Source organism: Alosa pseudoharengus, unplaced genomic scaffold (assembly GCF_046254945.1).
Source record: "Alosa pseudoharengus isolate Yale_2024_CS ecotype anadromous, Long Island Sound unplaced genomic scaffold, YU_APseudo_1.1 YU_APseudo_1.1_scf_23, whole genome shotgun sequence".
Classification (NCBI taxonomy): domain Eukaryota; kingdom Metazoa; phylum Chordata; class Actinopteri; order Clupeiformes; family Clupeidae; genus Alosa; species Alosa pseudoharengus.
In genome coordinates this window covers 25,626,790-25,653,315 of record NW_027468685.1, presented here as the reverse complement: position 1 = coordinate 25,653,315, position 26,526 = coordinate 25,626,790, and the positions used below count along the sequence as shown (strand labels likewise).

Here is a 26,526-nt window from a genome sequence, read left to right as displayed (position 1 = left end):
TGTGGAAAAAATGTGCTGGACTGGGCGGTGGTCATATTTTGTACCGCTCTGCAGTACATCTAGTTGTGTTAATGTTAAATATCAATCTGTCATGTGCATCATTCAACCTCACATACAGTAGTGCAAAGCTGTGAGTTTAGATTACTAGAAAGTATACTTCTTGGCTGAAAACAGGTACAACAGGTATAAGTGAAGTACTGTACATATGCTGTATGAGTGTGTACTGTAAATGTTGTGCACAAACAAGTACAAAGTTTGCAAATCCCAATGAAAGGCAGATTAACATAGCTATAACACTAGCACATTAGCCTAGTTATTATGACCGCCGCGCAGCGAAGCGGCGGTCATATAGGTTTAGTCCGATTTTTTTTTTTTTTTTTTTTTTTTTTTTCTTTTTCGCATGTCCAAATTTTCGTCAAGGATTCCCGGGACACTGAAAGACCGGGGTAGACAAAACTTGGTGGGCATGTAACCCCATATGGATAGCATGGAACCATCGTTTTTCGGTTTGATCTGTAGCCCCCCCCCCTGGACTGCACCCCCGAAAGGAGGGTAGGGCAGACACAGTTTTCTGTGAATATCTCGAGAACCACCTTTTTTTTGTATGTTGATCTCAAGGGGCCATGTCAACCCATTCCATAACCACTCATTTCATGTATAGCGCCACCTAGTTAAACACAAAAAAGTAAAAATGAGGTGTTGTAATCGCAGGTATCTGTGACCTAACATAGTCAAAACTGCACGAAATTGGAAGTGTAGGATCATTATGACACCCTCTGAATGCACGCCAAGTTTCATGGAATTCCATTCATGGGGGGCCACACAATAAATTAATTTATGTTACTATACACCAACTGGCCTGTAGGTGGCCGGAGACAGTTTTCTGTGAATATCTCGAGAACCGTAGGGCCTAGGAGGTCCACCTTTTTTTTGTATGTTGGTCTTAAGGGGGCATGTCAACCCATCCCATTACCACTTATTTCATGTATAGCGCCACCTAGTTAAAAATTAAAAAGCAAAAAATTAGGTGTTTTCATTACAATATCTCTGGCTGACATGGTCAAAACTGCACGAAATTGAAAGTGTAAGATTATTATGACACCCTCCGAATGCATGCCAACTTGAGAACTGTAGGGCCTAGGATGACCAATTTTTTCCGTATGTTTGCCTTCAGGGGCCATGTTAATCCATTCCATATGCACACATGTGCATAAACAGATACACACGCACAATTACATTCACAGTAATCATACGTATGACACATACTCACACAGTAGACATATGTACGCATGCATGCACACAAACACAGGCACATACTCAGGCACACACACAAGCACGCACACACACACACACACACGCACACCCACACACATAAACATAAACATGTACACGCACACATGCACACAATTCAAGAATTCTCAGAATTATGAACAGGCAAGATGGGGGTGGGGTTGTATAAAATGAATTTTACATGTGAAATCTATGAACTAATCATGTTTTGTTACTTGTTGTCTAGAAGATACCAGTGAGAATTGAGTGTGGATAATGCAATTTAGTGCGACAGTTATTTTTGTGGAAAAAATGTGCTGGACGGGGCGGCGGTCATATTGGTACAACTAGTTTTAAACACTTACTCAGAGGTTATTACAGATGGTATACACTAACGATAGTCCTGAAATTAATTCAAGTATCCCCCCAACAAACCATCCTGTGGCTCAGGGCCGGCCCGAGGCATAAGCGAACTAAGCGGCTGCTTGGGGCCTCCTGGCCACCAGGGGGCCCCCAATCGAGTTTCTTTTTGTTTTTTTTACATAATAAATAACGTAAACAAGTGACATCAGTGAATGAATAAATGAAACAATTATCATTCAAATCAAGAAAATTATGATTTCATGATCAATATGCCTGCCTATTGATACTGTGTCTGCCAGCCTTTGAGTCACGCGCATAAAGTAGACACCTCGGGTGCATATACAATTCGTGCAGACACTGCATCAAGTTCAACAATCGTCACAAAAAAGGACGTATCCCTCTGGTGCCGAAAACAGAACGAAGAAAATGACAGAGGAGGAGAAAAATTTGCAAGATACAGGTATGTTTTGCATGATTATTTACAGTATGTTTTGTGCTTGAGGTAGCTAGCTAGCTGTCATGATCTAATATAAGCCATCACCAGAGCTAAATCTCCGCCATCAACAGAGAAATGTCTCCCATTAATATATATTTATCTAGATGTATTTCAGATGTCAAGGATATTGGGATTGTTTTGGATGTTCAATCAAGCATGTACCCTAGCTCTAGGTGGGCTTATTATGTCGTAAATTAAAGTTAGCTAGCTGACTGAAGTGGACATTAGCACTACAGTAGCTACATGAAAACATAGCTGAAGGCAAATTTACCACAGAGGGATTGTTTCTGATTTCGCACCTGAAAGTGTTGATAGTTTATTACTGCTCTATAATATGTGACATAGTGGTAAGTCTGATAGCAACAACAGACTAAGCCCAGGCTCCCAGTCCCAACCCAACCCACTGACTAGCGCGACTCTGGGCATCGGTAACATTCCAGCTTCATAGGCAAAGATGGAACAGTACGTGCGCTCTGCTCTAATGTCTTGGGTGAGAGATGGTAGTGTTTGAGAAAATATACCATGTTGGGTGGGGAGACTTCTGTGATGAAAATAAATTTACATTTGATTAAGATAGTGGCAAGCGATGTAGCGGTGCTACCCTAATATTTAGGCTGCAGTAGATCACCATGTTAAGCGTTCACCATACTGCAATTAAGTATACTCTTTTGATTATGCCTCATTTGCCAATAGAATATGAATTGTAACATGTGGAATTGCTTGTTATTTGAGTGTAAGTAATGATAGCAAAATAAACTCATTCTGCTCGATCAACTATGCACTTATGCAATATTTTTTTTTTTTCAGAGACACTGTTGAAGTCCTTTGGAGCACATCTCTACCTCTACCTAACTCTACCTACCAGAAGGTGAGGTTTTCTTGATGGCAAATGGTTACATAGCCTGTTAATATGACACGACATTTAACATCGTTTTTTTTTTTATTTATTTATGTATTTATTTAATCATTGCAGGTTCGTCCACTGCAGAGTTGCAGATGCCTAAAAACCAGGAACGAAGTAGGAATAATTATCTATTTTTTGGGACATTTTATTTTTGATTATTAATGTTTGTCTATTTTGTTTTTATTTTGGAGTTGAAAATTGCTCATTTAATGCACATTTGCGGATTTGTTCAGCAAATCTGTTGAAAAACAAGTCATTAAACTGATGTACTTGTTTACAACAAATACAAATGCTGTTGTATTTTGTTATTTGTCAATTCAACTTCAGTAAACCACCCTTAGTGCTTCACTTTGAATATGAATGTTTCAAATAAATCTGTGATTTTAGTACCCTCTAAGATTAAAATGTGACAGGGTTGGTGTAAATAACAACTATATTAATACATTGGTTTACCAAGCACATGGGGCCAGAAGTCTAGATTGGAGCCCCAAAACATTTTTGGCATGTGAGCAAGGATGGATTACTGAATGGGCCTACCGAGCCCAAGAGGTCAAGGGACCCTGAACCCCAAGTAGTTGTGTGAATTCACTACCAATAAGTCAAAAAGCAAAAGGCTATGAATCTGAACAAATTTAGGTACTGCCCTTCTCCAGCTGACCATCCCAAAAATGCACCAGAATACAGGAAATCACATCTAACCCCCCCCCCCCCCACACACACACACACCCGTTTGTACCCACATTTGCACAAAGAGGGTAGGGGGAGAGGGTCCTTATGCATCTGTGTCCAGGGGGACAGTAGTTCATAATCAGTCGCTGTATTAATACATAACCTCACTGTATTCATTTATAATATGACATTATAGTGTGAAGTTGTCAATTATCGCCAAGCACAGGTGACTGCGTTGTGGGAGGGGGCCCCCTAATCAAATTCTGCTTAGGGCCCCCAAAAGGCTTGGGCCGGCACTGCTGTGGCTAATGGCTAATGCGACTACAGAATTAATAAATGTATTTAAAAGCACTCCCTGCACCCCAAAGGACCACAGCCTCCTACTGTAAGTATGTACAGCCTACTCTGGCCCTTCTTATAAAGTGCAGCCGTGTTGTCAGTCCAATCCAGCTTGTTGTTCAGGTGAACACCCAGGTACTTATAGGAGGACACAACCTACACCGGTTTCCCTTATTTGTACACTGGAGATACAGCGAGATGGGCCTTCCTCCGGAAGTCCACAACCAGCTCCTTGGTTTTGTTCCCATTGAGCTGGAGGTGGTTCTTCTGGCACTTCTGGTTCTTCTGGCACCAGTCTATGAAGTTCTGGAAAACATCTGTGTACTCCCTCTCATTGTCCCCATCAATCAGACCCACGACTGCAGAGTCATCAGAGAATTTTTGCAGGTAACAATGAGATGAGTTGTATGTATAGTCAGCTGTATAGATGGTGAACAGGAAAGGTGCAAGGACTGTATTCGACACATACAGTAGTCCTGGGCCCTGATGTACTGTGGCCTTTCTGTAAGGTCATCCAGTAACCAGCGTGTCAGGTGTTGGTCCACTCCCATATGCCCCAGGTTTTCCCCAGGAGTATGGGCCTGATTATGTTGAAAGCACTGGAGAAGACAAAAAAACATGATTCTCTCAGTGCTTCCAGGCTTGTCTAGATGAGAGAGAGTTCGGTGCAGGAGAAAGATGAGTGCATCCTCCACTCCGATGCCAGGCTGGCATACGTATTGTAGTGGATCGAGGGGTGCTCTCACCATGGGACGCAGCTGTTCCAGAACAAGCCTCTCCAGAGTCTTCATTAGGTGCGATGTCAGTGCCACAGGCCTCTAGTCATTCAGGGTTTTTGGGTCTGGCACCTTAGGCACTGGTACCACACATGATATTTTCCACAATTGCGGGACCATTCCAATTTCCAGGCTTCTGCAAGATGACTGCACATGACTTAAGGAGCCGAGTGCTAATGCGGCCTGGGCCTGCAGCTTTCCGCACCTTAGCCCTCTTGAGCTCCCTTGTCACCTGTGCCGGGGTGAAGGATATCCTGGAGCAGGTTAGTTGAGAGCTGGAGGGTGAGACTCGAGGGAGCGAGAGTGATACGGGGAGGGGGCAGAGAGGGAGGGGGACTTTGGGCCAGTGTTGTCAACTGGGGGACACTGATGGGAAATCAGGGAAAAATTCATTCAAGTAATTTGCCCACTGCTGCCCCCTGATGGCCAGGGGAGTGGTCTTTTTATGGCCAGACAAAGACTGAAGACTTCTCCACACCCTCTGTAAAGAGCCTGGGTGTGATCATGTACAGAGATCTTATATTAGACAAACAGGTCAAGTCTGTAGTCAGATAGATAGAGATAGATAGATAGATACTTTATTGAATTCAAGGGTCTCAGTAGCATACAGACATCACACACAACATGCACTTACAGCAGAAATGGTAAACATAAGTATAAGTATAAACATATAACTAAACTCCACTGTACAATAAAGACAGTAGAAGATAAGAAAACTAACAAAACTAAATACTAAATACACTATATAAATGAAATTAAGAAAGTCCAATGTGCTTGAGGGTGATCAATCATAAGACACTTGTAGTGACAGGGCCGGGACTGGTAAGGTGCTAAAGGGAGTGAGTGTCATGGTGAAGGTGCAAACAGTAGTCCAACCATAGTCCTTAGTTATGGGTCATTCCAAGTGAAAACAGCCAAAATCGGGGTATCATGTACATGGTACCTCTCAGATTTGGCTGAAAAGCGGTGAAAATATGCCTTATGTTACCAAACTGAGGAATCTGAAGTTTCAGGTCAATATCTCAAACGGTTTGCCCGTGCCGTCCATTTTAAATTCGGGTGCCACGGCCCTAATTGACACATTGGAATTTCACATTTCATCCTTTGCCATTTTTGGAAGCCCATAACATCTGTTCTAATAGTGGTAGAAGGCTGGAAACTGGTGTGGTAGTCCATTGTAGCCTGTACTACACAATGGAGGCAGAATCAACATTCCTTACTGTTTAGGTGAGAGGTGGGTCACCAAAGTCCTAAAAAATGTTGACGGCATGTGTGATTTTTCACTTTTTGGGTGGCCGTAGCACCACGATTAATGATCATATTTATTCTAAACAGGATTATTTGTTATGTTTGGGAACTTTGCTCTTTCCAAAATTAATTTGAGGCTTATGGTACCACTGGTGGGGGTTTTATGGGGGTCCAAAAACCCTCTCCGGCAAATGTGACTTTTTTGGAACCCCATATTTGGACCCCCAAATGACCATGTGGGCACTTGATGATCCTAATGGGATTTATACCAGATAAAGATACACATTCGTTCTTTCTTTTAATGAAATAAAAATGTTGACTATAAAGCTCCATAATATGAATTTTATTCTTCATAATGCACCATTTTGGACATTGTTTCCAGAAGTCTGGAATGTAGATCAGGGAGAATTTAGTGAGGATAAAGCATGAAAATAGTGGAAATAACTTAGTATTATGCTCAGTGACGGCAAACAATTAAATACTGAGACTGTCACAGATTAACCCCTTATCCCCCATGAAAGAGACCCGCCATCAAACTTTCAAACTAAATAACAAGAATGTTACATAGTGTAAGAACACTACAAATAAAAGTGAGTTTTTCCTTGCCCCTGTCACTCCAAATAAAATTAAATTGAAAATTAAATGGAATAGTGTCTTTAAGTATTATCCAAGAAATTGTGGAAGCAGTGGCATCATTTTGTCATGGTCATTTTGGTCAAGTTCGTATTGGCGAGCACTGCGTCCATAGATGTCTGGCACACTGACACAACAAATGATATGTTGGAATGGCACCCAACAGGGGATCTGTCTTTGGTCCGATGGCCATGTGAGGATGTTGTTGACACACTTCATGAATTTCACAAAAATGTCACCATGTTCATCTGAACGTTCAACAATGTTTCCAATGAACCAATCATAGATACAGGCAATGTATTTTCCTGGCTGGAAAATTGAGTTTTGTGGCTGATCTGACATTCTTTTTTGTTATTTGATATTAAAAAACATGAGGAAATATAGGAATTGGAGAGACGTTACGCCTCGGCCAAAACGATCAGTGGAACACGATCACATCATTGCTTTAAACCAATTTCCAAAAATAAGATACGGATGAAATTAATATCACAGGATACAATATTCACAGATCTCGATGCAGGACAACAATCGGATTCAGAACACTTGGATACAGAACACCCGGCAGAACACTCAGTCAGATCAGCCACAAAACTCAAATTTCCAGCTAGGAAAATACATTGCCTTTATCTATGATGATAACTGGTTCATTGGAAACATTGTTGAACGTTCAGATGAACATGGTGATGTTTTTGTGAAATTCATGAAGTGTGTCAACAACATCCTCAAATGGCCATCGGACCAAAGACAGATCCCCTGTTGGGTGTCATTCCAACATATCATTTGTTGTGTCAGTGTGCCAGACATCTATGAACGCAGTGCTCGCCAATACAAACTTGACCAAAATTACCATGACAAAATGATGCAGCTGCTTCCACAATTTCTTGGATAATACTATAGACACTATTTAATTTTCAATTTAATTTTATTTGGAGAGTGACAGGGGCAAGAGAAAACTATTTTATTTGTAGTGGTCTTACACTATGTAACATTCTTGTTATTTAGTTTGAAAGTTTGATGGAGGGTCTCTTTCATGGGGGATAAGGGGTTAATCTGTGACAGCATCTCAGTATTTAATTGTTTGCCATCACTGAGCATAATACTAAGTTATTTCCACTATTTTCATGCTTTATCATCACTAAATTCTCCCTGATTTACATTCCAGACTTCTGGAAACAATGTCCAAAATGGTGCATTATGAAGAATAAAATTCATATTATGGAGCTTCATAGACAAAAATGTTATTTCATTAAAAGAAAGAACAAATATGTATCTTTATCTGGTATAAATCCCATTAGGATCATCAAGTGCCCACATGGTCATTTGGGGGTCCAAATATGGGGTTCCAAAAAAGTCACCTTTGCCGGAGAGGGTTTTTGGACCCCCATAAAACCCCCATCAGTGGTACCATAACCCTCAAATTAATTTTGGCAAGAGCAAAGTTCCCAAATATAACAAATAATCCTGTTTAGATATATATATCTATATCATATATAAATATGATCATTAATCGTGGTGCTACGGCCACCCAAAAAGTGAAAAAATCACACATGCTGTCAACATTTTTTAGGACTTTGGTGACCCACCTCTCCTCCAAACAGTAAGGAATGTTGATTCTGCCTCCAGAATTGTGTAGTACAGGCTACAATGACCTACCACACCAGTTTCCAGCCGTCTACCACTATTAGAACAGACATTATGGGCTTCCAAAAATGGCAAAGGATGAAATGTGAAAATCCAATGTGTCAATTAGGGCCGTGGCACCCGAATTTCAAATGGACACCACGGGCAAACCGTTTAAGATATTGACCTGAAACTTCAGATTCCTCAGTTTGGTAACATAAGGCATATTTCCACCGCTTTTCAGCAAAATCTGAGAAGTGTCATGTACATGGGTGGCTGAGTTGACGTGGAATGACCCTTATGTGTGCATGGCAAGGTGCTCAAGAGAGTGAGTGTCATGGTGAAGGTGCAAAAAGTAGTCCAACATTAGTCCAACAGTGCAACAGTGCAAGAGTAAGGTCTAGAGACCAGCATAAATAATATGGACAAATAGGAGAGTAAAGTATAATGTAGACAAGGTAAAATAAAAAAAATAAAAAACTATTTCAGTGCAAGAACCGGTTGAGGTAATAGGGTTATAGCCATTCATTCATTCATTCAGTATTGTAGCAGAAGCCTGACCGCAACCATTGATCATGTATGCTAATATAGCATGAAAAACAGTGTAGCAGTAAAACAGTAGTGAAAACATTAGGCTGTGTACATTAGTAAAACAGTAGTAAAACAGTAGTAAAGCAGTAGTGGGCAGTCAGTACTCAAACATGGAGAGGGTGGAGAGGCAGACAGACTAAGCAGAGAAGTCTATCTCTCCTCTTCCCTTTAGTGAGGCATTGAACAGTTCAATGGCCCTAGGAACAAATTACTTCCTCAGCCTTTCAGTTGTGCAAGGCAGTGAGCGAAGTCTCCAGCTGATCAAGCTCAAAGCTAGTTTCTTCCAGATCAAGCTCAAAGCTAGTTTCTTCCAGTTAAGAAACTTATTTAAAAGTATTTCCTGACTTTTGTGGACTTTGAAAAAGGAATCCATGCCTTCATAACAACCAGACTGGACTGTAACTCCTTACTGTATGTTGGTCTCAGCCAGGCCTCACTTTCCTGCTTGCAACTGGTTCAATATGCAGCCGCTCGCCTCTTAACTGGTACCCGTGAGAACACATCTCTCCCATCTTAGCTTCCCCTCACTGGCTCCCTGTTCTTCATAGGATTAACTTTAACATTTTGCTAACAAACTTTAAATGCTTGATTGGCAAAGCTGCCAGCTATCTCCCTGACCTAATACATAAATACTCCCCTGTAATAAATCTTAGATCTTCTGATCTATTTCTGCTGACTGTTCCCAAAACTTAATATAAATGTAAAGGAGACTGTGCTACTGCCCTAGCCTAGAAATCTAGACGCGCCCCTAGCGGAAGCAAATTACATTTGCTGCCAGGTCTAGTCTAGCAACTCTCCGTTGGCTTGTGAGCTCCAGAAATCGAAACTTAATCAGGCCAATGAAATCGTGTATAGAGTCGTTAGGTGGGCTTAACATGATGGCAGAGTTGCAACGGTTTGGCTTGAATTCCCTGCTACTTGAAAACAAATAAGATGGATGTTGCTGCTAGCGAACAGTGTGACACGAGTTAAGCTTTTATTAAGTTGGCAACGTTTGAACTAGCCAACTAGCTCCGCTGGTGGGAAACGCATGGGACTCATAGCGCTGCCGCTGTCCTATTGCATGCAGAGGGAATTTGAAAGACAACTGATTATCCCGCCCCTCGGACTGAGCACTGCGAACGGTGAGTTTCCTCTGGCTCGTCAGGCTACTACTGCCCCCAAACAATGGAAAAAACTCTTCTGTTTTTTAAATGTGCTGCACAAATAAATTGACATTGATATTGACACCCCACAAACATCCTTTTGTAGTAGCTGCTCCTCAGTTTTCCTCCTATAGTTGTTCTTACAAGCACTAATCTCCTTCCTCAGCGACCTCAGCACAGCCCTCAGTTTAGCCCTATTTTCAGACTTGAATGCTCTTATTTTTTTCTCCCTGAGGAGAACTTTTATGCCAGGGGTAATCCAGGGTTTGTTGTTTGCAAAAAGACGTACAGTTATATATAATAATTGGATATAATATGGATCATTATTCTGTTTCTATTAAAGGCTACATTGAGGAGTGTGTGAAAAGCACTCCTGTAAACTACTTCTGGTACCGTGAGACCCTGAACATCTCACCTGACATCGAGATCAATGGCTCGCTCCACTGGTGGATCATCGTGTGTCTGGGTACTGCTTGGCTCGTCGTCTATATTTGCTTTATCCGAGGAATTGAGACCATAGGAAAGGTCAGTATCACATCTGTAGCACTGGAACACTGGAACACTTCTTGTAGGACTTCACCTCGAACAGAGTCATAGAAAGAGAGAGTTGTGATACTCTTTGATGTCGCCGCCATGCAATCAACAGCTACAAAAACCCTGTGCTGAATGGCTGCATCGCAAGAGGGTGGAATGTATTTGATGGTGGAGGGTGTAATCTAATAACTCATTGGCTACTGACCAAGTGATTAGTTTCCAGTTCCAAGACTGTCTCCATAACCCAACTGGCATGGAAAATCGCTGCCATCTTTTTTGTTTTTATGTTTCTCGGTTACGGTTTTCTCTGCCGCTCTGATCTCTAGCATTTGAACCTCCTAACACTTCTTGTAGCACTTATAGTACAAGAGGACCTCGTTATGATGTGTCAATATGTGGAAATCCAGGGTCCCAAAAAGTTAGACATATGTAAAGGGCAGTTTAATGTGACGAGGGTGTAAATGCAGGTAGCCAGTGTTTGGGGTGTGGGTAGCCTTTGTTAGATTTTGGTCACTCCCACTCCAAACATGTTCATGTTCTGTGTGCTTACACATACAGTAAAGGGCTGTGCTACAGCAATGTTAGGTCGTTCCTATGTCTGTCTGACTTGCAGGTAATAAACAGCAGAAAGCCAACTAGCATCCGGTACGTGATCATTTGATGCCCATGTCACAGTATGTACTCATAGTATATTTGGACGAGTAAAACCGCCATTCTAAGATAAGGGGTTTGACCATTTTCACTCAAGTGTCGAACACTGTAAGACTCCTATCCACCTTACACCCAGTAACTGTTTCTGAGCTGATCAAGCTTGAGTTGGCCCAGCTGATAGAGCAGGAAATGACCAGAACCAAGACCATGGGATGGATACCGGGAAGCAAACAGACACATTAAAACATGAATGAGTTAATTATGTGGACAGGAGTCCATTACCGTGACATGCTTTGTGTCAGCTGATTGTAAATGCAGTGATGCAAGAACTGTCTCAGTCCAGGCACGTTTCATGACACACTCAAGGTAAAGATACATAGGGGCAACCTTTTTGACCTCTGTTGCCAGGTAATCACATGGCCAGTTCCTATTGTGCTTTACCCTGTCTATGACCATGACCATGTCCAACCATATCTGGTTACGGGTAACAAGTTGCACACTAGTGACTTAAAAAAACAAACAAGCAAAAAAAATAGCTGGTTAAAAACAAAGTCAAACGAACAATATAAATAGCTGGATAAAACAAAATCAAACAAACAATGCAAATAGCTGGATAAAATATAATTGTTGCTCAATAGTAAATGTGCAAACAACCTCTCTCAGAAACAAGCTTTTTTGTATTATCGACTTCATCATTTCACACACAATTTGGTTCTCCAGGCAGTGTATGTAACAGCCACCTTCCCGTACCTGGTTTTGACGATCTTCTTGATCCGAGCTCTGACTCTCCCAGGAGCGACAGATGGTCTCTTATACCTTTTCACACCTAAGGTAGGTGCCTCCTTTCACCATGATTCCCCTTCAGACAGACCAGAAATCATAGCTGTTACTTTATTTATGAGATGAGTGCAGACTCTAGAGGAGGTCCGAGCCAAATTTATTGTAAGAATGTTTTTGAAGGTTTTTGTGTAGGCTACAGCAGAACTCAACACTCAATTTCTGCAATTATTTGTACAATAAATTATGCAAAATTTTGTTTAAAACAGCAACATTTAGGATTAGTAATATTAAGGTTTGGTCCGGTTAAGTAGTCTATGGTTTGGCTTCCACACTGTATATCCCTGTTATTTGTCCCTAGTGGGAACTGCTGCAAAATCCTCAAATGTGGCTTGACGCCTCAACTCAGATCTTCTTCTCCCTCTCTGTGGCTTTCGGAGGCCTCATCGCTTTCTCCAGTTACAACCCTCTGCAGTAAGATGGCTCAACTTCTCCATTCAACACCTGACCCTAACCCACACTGTTTTTTATGAGCACATAGCTTTCCTTTTTCCTTCATAAAATAAGAGGTACATGTGAGTATTTTAAAGAGATGCACTGAGATTACACCATAAACAGATGACAGGTTCTGAAGGTTACAGTGTTTGGAAACACTGACCAAAACTTCATCTTAATTAACTTACAACAACAACATTCTAGTTGTTGTGGACTTGTCTTCCCCAGTGGTAGACTTCATATAAACAATATGGAGAAAATGGGCTAACACCCACCTGTTTCTACTTGTCACTTTTACATGCAATACCTCATGACAAAGTCAAGACACCATGACTGACAAACAAATTTTGTCCCATAAAATAGGCCCACTCATCCTGATACTTCATTTCCCTGAACCAGGAACAGAGCAGACCCATCTGAATGAATAACAAGTCACATTTAAGTATAAGGCAGAAAAATACATGAGCTCTCATATTTGTTGTCTTTCAGCAATAACTGTCAGCAGGATGCTGTAGTGGTGGGTTTTGTAAACAGCGCCACTTCACTCTATGCCTCTATTCCAATATTTGCCATCCTGGGCTTCAAGGCAACCTCAAACTACAACTCCTGTCTGGACAGGTAAAATTAATAACATTTCTGCTTTCTAAACTGATAATTTTGATAATTGGCTTTTGATAAGCTGTGTTCTAGGAGTTGAAAATCTTCATTGATCTTTCAGTAACATCCTGGCCCTGACGAATGCATTTGAAATTGGGGACCAGAATATAACTCATACAAACTATGAGGACTGGTTAACCTATTTAAACAAAACTGACCCTGACACTGTGTTTAAGCTGGATTTGACAGAATGCGACCTCCAAGATTTTCTGGATCAGGTACGTACCATCTCATATGTCACATTGACATAATATAGTAACCTACTAACAACCACAGATTACTGACTAGGTACAGTACAGTGCTATCAATGTGTGCACTCGGTAGGTTATATTTTTAGGAATCTGTGGCATAGATTTAAAAAAAGATAAGATAGTAATGTAATGTAATGAAAAATACCAACAAATCTTAATTTTCGCTGCCTTTTTGATATTCTTTTTTATCAAACACTATGAATGCATCCACTGTTACATAACATAATGTGTGATGTCCTTCAGATTCTGTGACTATTTTATTATCGTTTCTTACCCAGAGTGCATCAGGAACAGGTCTGGCCTTCATCATCTTTACGGAGGCCGTGATTTCAATGCCGGGCTCTCAGGTGTGGGCAGTGCTCTTCTTCGTCATGTTGTTCAGCCTGGGGCTCTCGTCCATGTTTGGGAACCTGGAAGGCGTCCTCACCCCTCTCCTGGACCTCCACATGGTGCCCAAGTGGATGCCCAGAGAGGTCTTCACTGGTACTACGCACTACTAATCCAAAAATGTCACATTTGAGGCTTTGTGGGCAACTTCTTCAAAAGTAAAATAAAGTAAAGTATATTAAAGTAAAGTAAAGTGACTGGTATTTTGCTAATGCTTTCATGGTGGCTGAGGGAAACAAATGCATCGAGGGGTGCCAGACTAGTAGCTCAGTGAGATGAAAATGAGCAGGGATACTAGGTGGGCAGAGCCAGGTTATAGAATTTGTCAGCCGAAACATTTATGAAAAAGAAGAGACAAAAAAACTTTGACAAATCCTATATAGCAGTAATGATAAATATAAATCTGGAGTGGATGTGTGATGATCTCACTCCATAGGTTCTTTTATGGACATTATATACATTAAAGTACACACCATCCATTTTCCCCCAAACTTTAAATCTTCCCAATGAAAAGTGACAATGGATGTATTACAAGTGTCTCTCTCTCTCTCTCTCTCTCTCTAGCACTGATATGCATAGTGTGCTTCCTTATGGGTCTGATCTTCGCTATGGGTTCAGGGAACTACTGGTTGGAGATCTTTAACACCTATGTTGGATCTGTGCCTTTCCTCATCATTGCCCTATTCGAGCTCTTTGGCATTATATTTTTCTATGGAACTGAAAGGTAAATGCAGTTTTGTAAACACCACATACTGTATGTCATTAAATGCATGTCCAAACACATCAATATGTGTCTGGGTATGAAAGAGAATCACCCCTCGCTTCAGCAAAGCAAAATAGATTTTATGCAACACACAGCATACCTCACCGTATTCTGATATTATGTATGCAACCATGTTATAGGTTTTGTAAAGAAATTGAGTTCATGACGGGAAAGCGTCCTAACCTGTTCTGGAAGGTATGTTGGATGTTCATCAGTCCGCTACTGCTACTGGTCGTCTTTCTGGCCTACATCATAGTTCAGGTCCAAACAACACCCACCTACCCCGCCTGGAACCCAGACTACGTAAGTACAGTGAGCCATGATGAGTATATCATGTCTGAAAAAGCAATCCAAAATAACCCCATAGGACTCAGCATACTTAACATTTGTAAAAATGAAAAAAAATCTGAAATTAACTATCTGAAAATTATCTATTTTCTATCGGAAAAAATCTAGTTTCAAACACCCACTCTTGAAATTAAGTTAGTTGACTGATTTTCAAATGAGCAATGTTATGCTACTGCAATGTAAATCAATACTATGTAGGTTATGCAATATGTACACAGTATCAGACTTTTCTTTCTCACAATTTTAGGAGCACTTTCCTAAAACAGAGATACAGCCATATCCAGGCTGGGTGTTTGCCATCTGCATTCTCCTAGCAACAGTGCCCGTCTTGCCCATACCCATTGTCGCCCTCTACAGGCTGGCGCAGAACATTACAACAAAGCAACCCGCAAATGACACAGCACTAAAGGCCTCTGTGAATAACGCATATGTCCCTGATGTAGATATGGATCTGCAAAGAAAATTATGATCTTGATTTAAATGCCACTATAGTCTCTAGATTTTTCCCCCCATTATTAAAAGATTTCACTTAATGAATGGAAATATCACTAGACAGCTGGAGGAAACTCAACTGAGGAATTGACAAGAATTAGATAAAGACTGTTTTCCTTCATATGTAATCTATATACAATAGATACCATAGCTTTTAGGAACAACATAAGATTTATCTTCTGTACAGTGCTCATTGTTCATTGCGAAAGTTTGTTTGAACTTTCTGTAGGCTACTAGACATTTATATTTAGAAAATGTATTTATTTATTTATACATTTATAATAGCTGAAAATGTTAAAATGTGATTGATTATTTAGGGGAATGCAAATACACTGCAGGACTTAAGTCATTTGGTTGCCTGAGTGTTATTTCAGTACTCCACTCTGTCTTCACCATCTGACATGAGAGGGAAGAGAATGCGATGATGTAGCTGCTTAACCATAACCACAGTCCAGAGAAGGCACAGCACATCTATTTCATGAGGGAACTCCCATCTGTTCAGATTATAATGAGCTTTATCTTTGAACTGCAGACCTGTTGCTCTAGCCACGGCAGAGAAGCTTCTGACCTGGACCCTGACAAACACTAGAACAGTACAACCACGTTAAGAGATAAGGATTGTATGACAACAGAGGGGAGATCAAAGAACATAGCAATTCAGCAGCCCTTCACAAACTCTCATACAGCAGAATAGAAGTTCCATATAATCAACTAATTCAAAACAGCCGTATGTCAACCTCTCATGACAACATCTAACACAACTGACCATTTCTCACCCCCCTTCTCCCTGTTAATGAAGCTCAGCAATTCAGAAAAGAGTAGAGGGGTGTAGGCCTAGAGTATGCCTAGCTCTTTAATGTTGTTTGGGCTGGTAATATGTTAATATTCTTCAATAATAACCTATGGGGAAAATATGTACTCTAAAGAAAGTTTTCAGAGCAACTTCACTCTCTCTCAAAATTCAAAGGAGATTATTAGCATGACTGTTTGGGTATAGTGTTGCCAAAGCTAGTGTTAAAGATAACACAGTAGAATCACAATCTCTCTCTCTCTCTCTCACACACACACACACCTCCTCCTCCTGTGGATGTTAAAGCTTATTGCATATCACTTATTAGCAAAACAAATCAGCTCACAACAGCACCAATGTTTCCATAGCAACACCTTTGTTGCACCACTAGTTCTATCAAACAACAGTAGACTAGATAGATAGATATATAGATAGATAGAAAGATAGATAGATAGATACTTTATTGAGCCCCAGGGGAAATTCAAGCTAACCCACATCATTCAACCAAAGGGTCCTTGATTTGGCCTACTAACCGCTTTATCCCTCTCTGATTCAACTGAACCCAAGAAAAACAACCATGCTGAAAAAAGAAACAGCTAGACCTGCTCCTGCTGATTAGCGATGAATTGACCAGCTAAAGGTATTTTTTATTGTCATGTTTTCCATTTAAAACCATTTAAAACCATTAAACCAGCACATGTATATTTTCAGGTTGTTCTTCAACTGGGAAGATAAGGATCATCAACTGTTTTTTATTTAGGGAGAAATTGACTGAGCATCAAGCTCTTTTACAGCAATGCCCTGAGTTACAAAACAACAACAATAATCAAAACAACAAAACAAGAACAATAGAAGATACAAAAGGCAAATAATAATAATAATAATAATAAATCAAATAAAAATAATAATAATAAATAGAAAGAAAAGAAGGGGAATGTATAAATAATAATAATGATATAAAAGGTCTAAAATATCAGTCAAAGCAAGAACATTGTGCAACAGCCATATCATCAATCATACCCTTGAATTGGTCCAGTGACACACACCTATCTAATTTCAATAACTCTTGCAATTTGTTCCATTTATTAGATGCAAAAAATGTAAAAGCTAATTTACCAAATTCAGATTTAATTTGAGGAGTTTGAAGAGATATAAAACCCTGTGAGTGTGTATTGTGGCAGATTGCTTTTATGTTCAGAAGAAAAGTTAGGTAAAAAGGTAACTTTCCCAGTAATGCCTTATAAACAAAAAGGAGGCAGTGCCTTTCCCTCCTATCATAGAGGGAAGACCATCCTACATGTTGGTATAATTTACAGTGATGAGTTTTAAACCCATCTCCAGTTATAAAACATAGTGAACTGTGGTAAACTGCATCAAGTGATTTCAGAGTGGAAGGGGCTGCATGCATATACACAATGTCACCATAGTTTAGGACTGACATTATAGTTGCCTGAATAATGGTCATTCTGCTTTCTAAAGAGAAGCAAGACCTAATCCTGTAAAGTGCACCTAATTTAATTTTTACTTTTTTTGTGAGATCAAGCACATGTGTTCTAAATGAAAGTTGTTATCTAGCCAAATGCCCAGATATTTGTATTGAGAAACTTGCTCAATTTGTGCCCCAATTGGGTCACACTTTCTCGATCTAGTAAAGATCATATATTTTGTTTTTGCTTGATTTAGAACCAGTTTAAGATCTTTCAAGGATTTCTGCACACAATCAAAGGCACATTGAAGATATGACAGGGCTTGCTCTACAGATGGTGCATAGGCATAAAGGATTGTGTCATCTGCATAGAAATGCACTTAACAATTTTCTATTGAAGCACAGATGTCATTGATATATTTAATGTAAACAACAGTGGTCCCAAAATTGAGCCCTGTGGAACACCATTATTTAGTCTCAATGGCTCTGAGGTTGATCCTGTCACATCTACCCACTGTGTTCTATTAGAGAGGTAGTTTTGAAACTAGGATGTAGTGAAAGTTGTATCCCTGCTTTATAATTACTATTATTTAGATAACCTTGTTACATTATGTATGCCTATCAATCACAACACTTTGATATCAGTGTGTAAATCTATTTTTAATCTTGTCATTAGACATAATTAAAAACAGTTTGATAAAACACTCCAGTGCAGCTGTGATATTTTGTTGCAGGTGTAGTAGACATCAATTTATCTTAGGGAGGGAGTTTCTGAGAACTGGGTACTTCTAGTACAGAGTCCCGAAGTTACTGATTGAATTAGGGAACTGCACAATCCCTCCTCATCCTCCACAATGAAATAATAAAAAAAAAAAAAAACCCAAAGGAACAAGGGAATGGTTGGTCTAGGCCTACCCCCTCACACACTCTTCCCACCGTGACCCTGAAACCTATAAAGCCGCCTGCCTCCATCAGAAAGTGTCAAAACAAGAGAACACACCCTCAACTCAGAGAGAGGGAGAGAGAGTGAGACACTTGAGAGTGCACCAGCAGCAGCACTGACCACAACCCGGTGCAGGTGACCTAACAGCGCATCAGAAGCATCTCCAATGAAAACCACTCCAAGCCACAGAGAGCTTGACCTTGAGCCTGACACACACAGGACACAGCAGGACTCACAGCAGGACCGGGAGCACAGCTCAGGATGTAGTGAAGATGCCAAGAGTGGTGATGAGCGTCCCAAATGGGATAACAAGGTCCAGTACCTGTTGACCTGCATCGGCTTTGCTATGGGTCTGGGGAATGTGTGGAGGTTCCCATACTTCTGTCAGGTCTATGGTGGAGGTCAGCCAGCTTTAATAAGACACCTAATTCATTATGTTAATGAGGGATAACTAAAAGTTAGTTTCACTGAAACTGAAAAGATGCTTAAATAACAGTGAAATGTATCAAATACATTAATTGACAGTCACGTAGAAAAGTTTTTTTTTTTTTTAAGATTACCGACATCTGATAGAAACATAGGCACTGGATAGGCACTCCTATGACTAATGAATAAGCTCTAATCAATGAAAAGTAAATTTTTACTTTTAGTGAACCATAAATGATTGTTGGACATTTTCACAGCCACCTGACCTCAAAATCAAGAGAGTAATATAAAAATATACATGCCTAAAATATTAACACTCTTCGTGTATGTGATTGGGCTGCAGATATATTTACGCTTTCTTTGGTCAAAGAGGTACAAGTTTACAAGTTGTTGAATGTCATCAGGTTACATCAATCCTCCAATCTTAAAGTTAATTAATGTTTAAGAGTAGCAACCCACATACAGATTTTAAAGCAAACATTTTCACTTATTTCTCAGTTAAGAAGAGGTATTCAAGCATTGTCGACTGACTCACAAGTTGCTGAATGTTACCGGGTTACATCTATACTCCCATCTTAAAATAAATTGACGTTTAATGTTTAACAAACCCACATACAGATTTAAAGTAAACACTGATCCACGTGTCAACTAAATCAAACGAACCCGTGTCCCATTCCCCAGGTGCGTTCCTCATTCCCTACCTGATAGCGCTGGTGTTTGAGGGTCTTCCCCTCCTCTACCTGGAGTTGGCCATCGGCCAGCGTCTACGCCTGGACAGCATCGGAGTGTGGAACTCCATCTCCCCGTACCTTGGAGGAGTGGGTGAGTGTTATAATCATTCACCTGACCAAATACAAGTGCCACAAGCAAATATCAGTGATATTGTAATGCTTTAACAACCAATGATTAATGTATAAACAAGGAAACACTTTTTGTTTAATGAGGTCAGTGTCAAACATCCTGTGTTGCCTAGAGCAGTGGTTCTCAAACTTTTTCTGTCATTCCCCACTTTGGAAGTGGGTAATTGTCAAGCCCCACTTGACCCCATCAACTGGTCAAAATGGTAATGTTAAAAAAATGGTTCCACGTTGCATTTCCTGTCTTGGTCCGCTGCTATCTCTTTGCTATCCGTGCTATCTCCTTAAAACATTGCTGACTTTACATGAGTTGTTCTAGCTGGCTCTACAGTCTGTACTCTCTAGTAGTCCTTCCTTCAACAGAGCAAACACACAAATTCCTCATGTCTGATGTCAGCACTACCTGAGCACGTTTGTTCTGTTTGTGTCCACTGTGCCTGTGCCTCTGTTTGTATGTTTTTGTATGTGTTTGTGTGGTGTAGCTGTAGCATCTTGAACTTATTATTTTTTTTTAAAGTATAATTTTTGGGCCTTTATGCCTTTAATGCGACAGGATAGTGGAGAGTGACAGGAAGTGAGTGGTAGAGAGAGTCGGGATGGGAACCGGAAAGGACCACGGGGCAGGAATCGAACCCGGGTCGCCGGCACATGATGCAGGTGCCCCAGCCAGTTGCGCCACGGCTGGGGCCAGCATCTTGAACTTTTAATTGTACAGTGTCCTCTGTGTTTGTAATGCCTGTCTCTATGTAATGTATAACATCCATAACCTACAATTATTGTTAGGCTATGTGCAGGAGTGTGTGGACACTCAATTACTTCTGGTACCGGCAGACATTGAACGTGACGCCCAACATTGAGACCAACGGGTCCCTCCAATGGTGGCTCGTCTTGTGCTTGATTACGGCCTGGTGTATCGTCTACATCTGTTTCATCAGGGGGATTGAAACCATTGGCAAGGCATGCACTGTTTTTATACTAGCAGTTCTTCCTATCAGATTTGCTCGTGTAGCACAAGCATATCCTCCTCTTCTACATTTTTTCTTCTATAATTTCTACCACCACTGAATACTATGATGGTGAATTAGAGCATTATAATAAGATCATCATTATGATGATATTATGATAAGCTCCTGTAATAATAGTGGTTAACGTGATACAAATGTCATAAATCATTATGTATAAATACATATGGTGAAATACAGTATGTAACTCTAGTAGTTGTTAGTTTCTTTTTTCTATCCCTTTTCTCCTAATAAAATCCATATGTGTGCGCTATTTTGAAAAATGGTTGTAATCCGAGGCGCCTACGATTCTAAATCTGATCAGACTCCCTTTGTGAGTTTCTCTAAATTTGAGCTTAACCGCTCCCCTATTATTGTTGTATTAGTTATTAATCAGTTATGTAACCGCCCACTGCGATCTTCTGATTAGCATTTGTTGTGTCGACCAGCCATAAACGCTAGGTCAAATTCAAGACTCTTTTCCTCAGTGGTTCCATGTTGTTGGAATGAGTTGCCCAGTGCTTTGTTTATTTTCATTAATTATTCATTGTTGTTTATTATTGCTATTCTCCTTAAAGTAGTCTTACCAACTTTTTCAATTGTTTACTGTTAAATTGAACTTAATTGTACTGTTGAGATTTGTATGTCGCTTTGGACAAAAGCATCTGCCAAGTCCCATAACCATAACCATTAAGTAATTTCCTCTAATTCCATTTCTGATCATGATTATATCGAGGCTGTAAGCCAGTACACACAGTAACACACATACACACACACACAAACACACAAACACACACACACACACACAGTTGTTCCTAACATACACACTCTGGTTTTCCATCCTCAGTAGAACCTCCTGCTGAACCCCCGAGTGTGGCTGGATGCCGCAACTCAGATCTTCTTCTCCCTGTCTCTGGCCTTCGGTGGCCTCATAGCCTTCTCCAGCTACAACCCACAGAAGTAAACACAGCGTTTTTAACTCACCACTGTAAAAAAAAAAAAAACACCTTCTAATGCAAATTCAGACAGAGCTTAGCCCAGGTATTATGATACCATTTCAAAACAATCAACAGCATGATGATGTATGCTTAAGAAGAAATGTGCTTGCCCATGGTGTTTGTATATCCGGCACATCAGCTGGTTAAACCTCATCCACTCATTGTTACGGCATCCACACAATGTTAACACAAAGCATGTACACTTACATTCAAGATCAGCTCTCTACACCTGTGTAAAGGCCATACTGGGCTTCAAGGCAACCTCAAACTACAAAACCTGTGTGCAGGGGTATGTAAATCTCCAAAATATTAAGATATGTGGCTATATGCTGCTGAAATATGGAGACAAACATGCCCCTGCATTAAGAATAGACACGGAGCATCACACTGACAAACGAATTCAAGTTATAAGAGAAGAAAACAGTTTTGAGATTGCCCTTTATATTTTTATTTCCAAACAGCAACATCATGGCACTCACCAACACCTTTGATGTTGGCAATCAGAACATAACTGTTGACAACTATGACAGCTGGCGGGATAACCTAAACTAAACGGATCCTGCTAAAGTCTCCACCTTGAACCTGAACGAATGCGACTTCAAGACATTCCTGGATGAGGTATGAAAGTCCATAGGAAGAGATGGAAAAAAACCCGTAAGACATCAGTAACGATAACAACAATGACCTGTATTTTACCGTACTGTACTCACCCAGAGTGCATCAGGAACAGGTCTGGCCTTCATCATCTTCACCGAGGCCGTGATTTCAATGCCGGGCTCTTAGGTGTGGGCAGTGCTCTTCTTCCGTCATGTTGTTCAGCCTGGGGCTCTCGTCCATGTTTGGGAAAGAAATTCAGAGCTGTATTTGCCATAGTTGTTTGTCATCAAAATCTGAGAGAGGATAAAAACTCACTACAGACATTCGTCTGTCTGTCTAGATCGGAGGGAAGATCAACTACCCTATTATTTTGGGAGCTTTGTCAAATTGAAATTAAGGCTCTTTTTAAATGACAGTTCTTGTAACATATAAGAACTTCAATTGACCACAACGGATCTATAACAATTTAGATTCTATCCATCAATACACTTGTATTTATGAGACATGACATCCGTATCCTCGCTTGGGTGTGTGATGTGCATTTAGACCACAATGGGTCCTAGACTTTAGCTTTACAAACAATTTCACGCGCCAAATAAATTTGCTAACAAAGCCTATTTGGTTTTTTATCTGCCCTGGAGCATAGGACTTTCCTTCCCAAATGCCTGGCTGAGTTCGCTACTCCTGTGTATGTCAGTGCAGTATGTTTTTTACCCATATAGGCTACAGTGTCTTAGAAAGTAGCCCTCAAACGGATGCCCTACTTACCCGGAGCGAAGTCAAGTCTTTGGAGCAGGAGGCCCTGTTGCAAGGCATCCGGGTTCTCAGCAACACAGGAGAGGCAGAAAAATACGAAAAAAACGCTAGACGGTCTTTTTTACAAACTCCTAATCAAAGGTTAGGATTTTGACTTTTATTAAATAGGCCTACAAACAAAAAATACAAGGAATGAAAACTGTCTAAGTCTAAAGGCTAAATGCTCGGTCCAAAGAAAAATGAAAAGGAAAAAGAACAAAGAACCCTGAACAAGGGGCCGTTCTCTTTTTATACTGTCAGGCAGGACATGTCCTAGTTTGGTATTATGTCTCACCATGAAATATTGGTTCTGCTTTTTTGTTTTGCTTAGTTGCCAGTCAGCTTTTTGTTTTGCTGACAAACAGTTTCTTACAGCTGGTACATTGTGTTCTTACATTCTGTCTTTACATTTTGTTCAAAGCACATCTCATTTAGCATAACACACTTTAATTCTAACACAAACTTTTTATATCTAAGCAAACACATTTTATGTTTCAAGTAAATATTCCTTAAGTTTCCTTAAGCAAAACAGTTTTATAAGTCAAAAAAGTTTTATAAGCAAACTTTCTTTTATGTTTAAGAAAAAAACTCTAAATGTAAGCAAAATTATAATAGGTTATTCTAGCAAAAACAATTTATGCTTTTAATTAAGAAAACACACTTTAATTCTAAGCTTCTAAGTTTTTAAACATTATAAGTCTAACTTGTTTCACACTGGTTGTCTATCATTACCTTGCAGCATTTGCACATTTTTATTTGTTTTAGAGCAAGCTAGATTTAAGCAGTTATATGACTAAATATATTTTAATAGTAAATTATGATTCTTATTATTAAACTATTATCACATCTTCATATTGTAAAGTCACGCTACAGTGTCAAAATATAAATATCGACACTAGGCATACCTAAATATGATTTTTTAGTAAAAAATATAGAACATTTTTACAAAAAGTAAATATTTACGCCATACATAAATAGTTGTACAATACATATTGTAGGCTATGGCCTCATATGCCCTTTCTCTCTGTCAGCCTTTGTTGCTCTAGTGTCGTGCCTGGTGAGTCTAGTCTTCACCATGGACTCAGGGAACTACTGGCTGGAGATTTTCAACAACTACGTGGGATCCGTCTCCCTGCTTATCATCGCCTTCTTTGAGCTCATCGGTGTCGTCTTCTTTCATGGAATGGGACGGTACGTACAAGCCCTTTCCACCAAGGGAAGTTACATTTCCTATTTCCTATGGTTCAGAGTGCATAATTGGTTTTCATAACCAATGGGACCTTCCTTCCTTGGGAACTCAACAAAATAAAAATGTTTGCTTCAATTCCCTGTTGCTTGTGGGTGGCAATCTACATTACACATGAAATAAAAGTGTCAGTTGCATGCAAAAAGTATAACCATTTCATAAAATGCAGTAAAAAGTTAAATTGGATGTAATTGTATTGCTCTACAGGTTCAGTGATGACATTGAGTTTATGACGGGGCGGCGTCCCAACCTGTTCTGGAAGGCGTGTTGGATGTGCATCAGTCCTCAGCTGCTGCTGGTCATCTTTGTAGCCTACATCATAGTTTAGGTCCACACAACACCCACCTACCCCGCCTGGAACCCAGACTATGTAAGTACCTCTCAATATTTACATCTTTTTGGTTGATTTACATGCTTTTATCCATAGGAACTCATACAGTTCAACCCAGTGGCCAACCCAATGACATTCAGCCCAAGAATTCAATCAAATAACATTTTACCTGTAGTACAACCATATTCTGTATACAGCTGTGTTAAGTTGAGCCTAAAGACAACAAGGACAATTTCCATGGTCTAAAACTATCACAGATGCTGCAATACAATCCAAAATAATCATTAACATACCAATTTCTTCATAACTAAGTATATGGAAATTAGCACGCTAATATCTTGCAATCAATGCGGGCAAACTCCGAAACTGGAAATTGGGACAGATGACTGCGTTGTTGTAAAGTTAAGCTAAAAAAATATTAATATCCCTGCCACATTTTGATTTTAAAAGTGAACTTTAATTAATAATAAAATAAAATAATAATAATTAATAATGTTTCTTCTGACATGACAAGTGCTAGTGTGCAAAATAAGCATTTCAATCTTTTTTAACATTAATGAAAAATGCCATGTCCAAAATTATTCATACCCTTTCTAAACAATCAATGGCAAACAAACCCTGTATTCGCCATCACAGTAATCAGAATGGCTCTTATGATCTAGAGCACACCATCTTACTCTCTTTTGACATGTGGCATTTTCAGTAAAAAAACAAAAAAACACTTTAAATACAAAATTGGCAGGGTATGAATAATGTTTTGCTTAACTGTATATGTTTCTTCATGTGTTTGTATAGGTTGACTTCCCCCAGACGGACGTCCAGCCATACCCCACCTGGGTATTTGTCATCTGTTGTCCTGGTGGCCATTCCAGTGGTGCCCATACCTATAGTGGCCTTATACAGATTAATCAATAGGAAGCTGTGCAGAACCGGGAGAATAGACCAAATCAAATCCATATGCCAACGAGGGCTTCAACATGGACACGTAGACGGCAATAGGGACATGCGTGATGATAATGAGACCAACATTTGATACTGTTTGATACTGTTTCAAAGAAGAGCTGTGCTCTAGTTTTCTGTACTTTCTATGATCGGGAAAACCTTACCTGGATACCTTAATAATATTTAAACTTAACAATAAATGTTTATATTCAAATGTTTAAGCTTTTCCTGATGTAAATACAGTAAATAAAGAATTCACAACTGCCACAGATCCCACAGCGGAACGAGTACTCTGATGTTCAGGAGTGAATAAAGTGGCAAAATAGTACAGTCTTGTGTTTAACTTTGCAGTCATTCTAGCTCAGTATATGTGAAGACATTTTTGTATACATTTTAGTTTATAAACATGAACGTCTGGGCCACAACGGTCACGGCTCCATATCTGAACAGTGCTCACGTTGAACCTCATGGGCAACACATATCCATTGATGTTATTGAAGAGAACAGATTCAGGCTTTGCCTGTAATGAGCTTCAAACCACTTTTGTATTTTAATTAATTATACTACACTTGATAAAACATGCCAGTGCAGCTGTGATACTTAAATATCAGGTGTAGTAGATGTCCATTCACATAAGATATTTCTTAAAAATAGATACTTCTAGCACAGAGTCCCGAAGTTACTGATTGAATGAGGGAACAGCACAATCCCTCCTAACCATCTCCCTCCACAATGAAATCATCTTGAAAAAACAAACAAAAGGAAC

At 39.9% G+C, this 26,526-nt stretch overlaps 1 protein-coding gene and 2 pseudogenes across 1 annotated transcript; all 3 read left to right on the top strand.

Moving 5' to 3' along the window:
- LOC143139999 (sodium-dependent neutral amino acid transporter B(0)AT3-like) overlaps positions 1–15,385 on the top strand; it is a 36,014-nt pseudogene extending 20,629 nt beyond the window's left edge.
- Positions 15,386–18,353: 2,968 nt separating this feature from the next.
- Positions 18,354–20,346, top strand: LOC143139998 (sodium-dependent neutral amino acid transporter B(0)AT3-like). The gene is made up of 3 exons (XM_076300845.1): positions 18,354–18,968; positions 19,675–19,815; positions 20,333–20,346. The coding sequence occupies exons 1-3, from the start codon at positions 18,734–18,736 to the stop codon at positions 20,344–20,346; spliced, it is 390 nt and encodes a 129-aa protein (XP_076156960.1). The 5' UTR covers positions 18,354–18,733.
- A 788-nt stretch (positions 20,347–21,134) lies between these two features.
- LOC143139997 (sodium-dependent neutral amino acid transporter B(0)AT3-like) lies at positions 21,135–25,851 on the top strand (annotated as a pseudogene).
- The last annotated feature ends 675 nt before the right edge of the window (positions 25,852–26,526 follow it).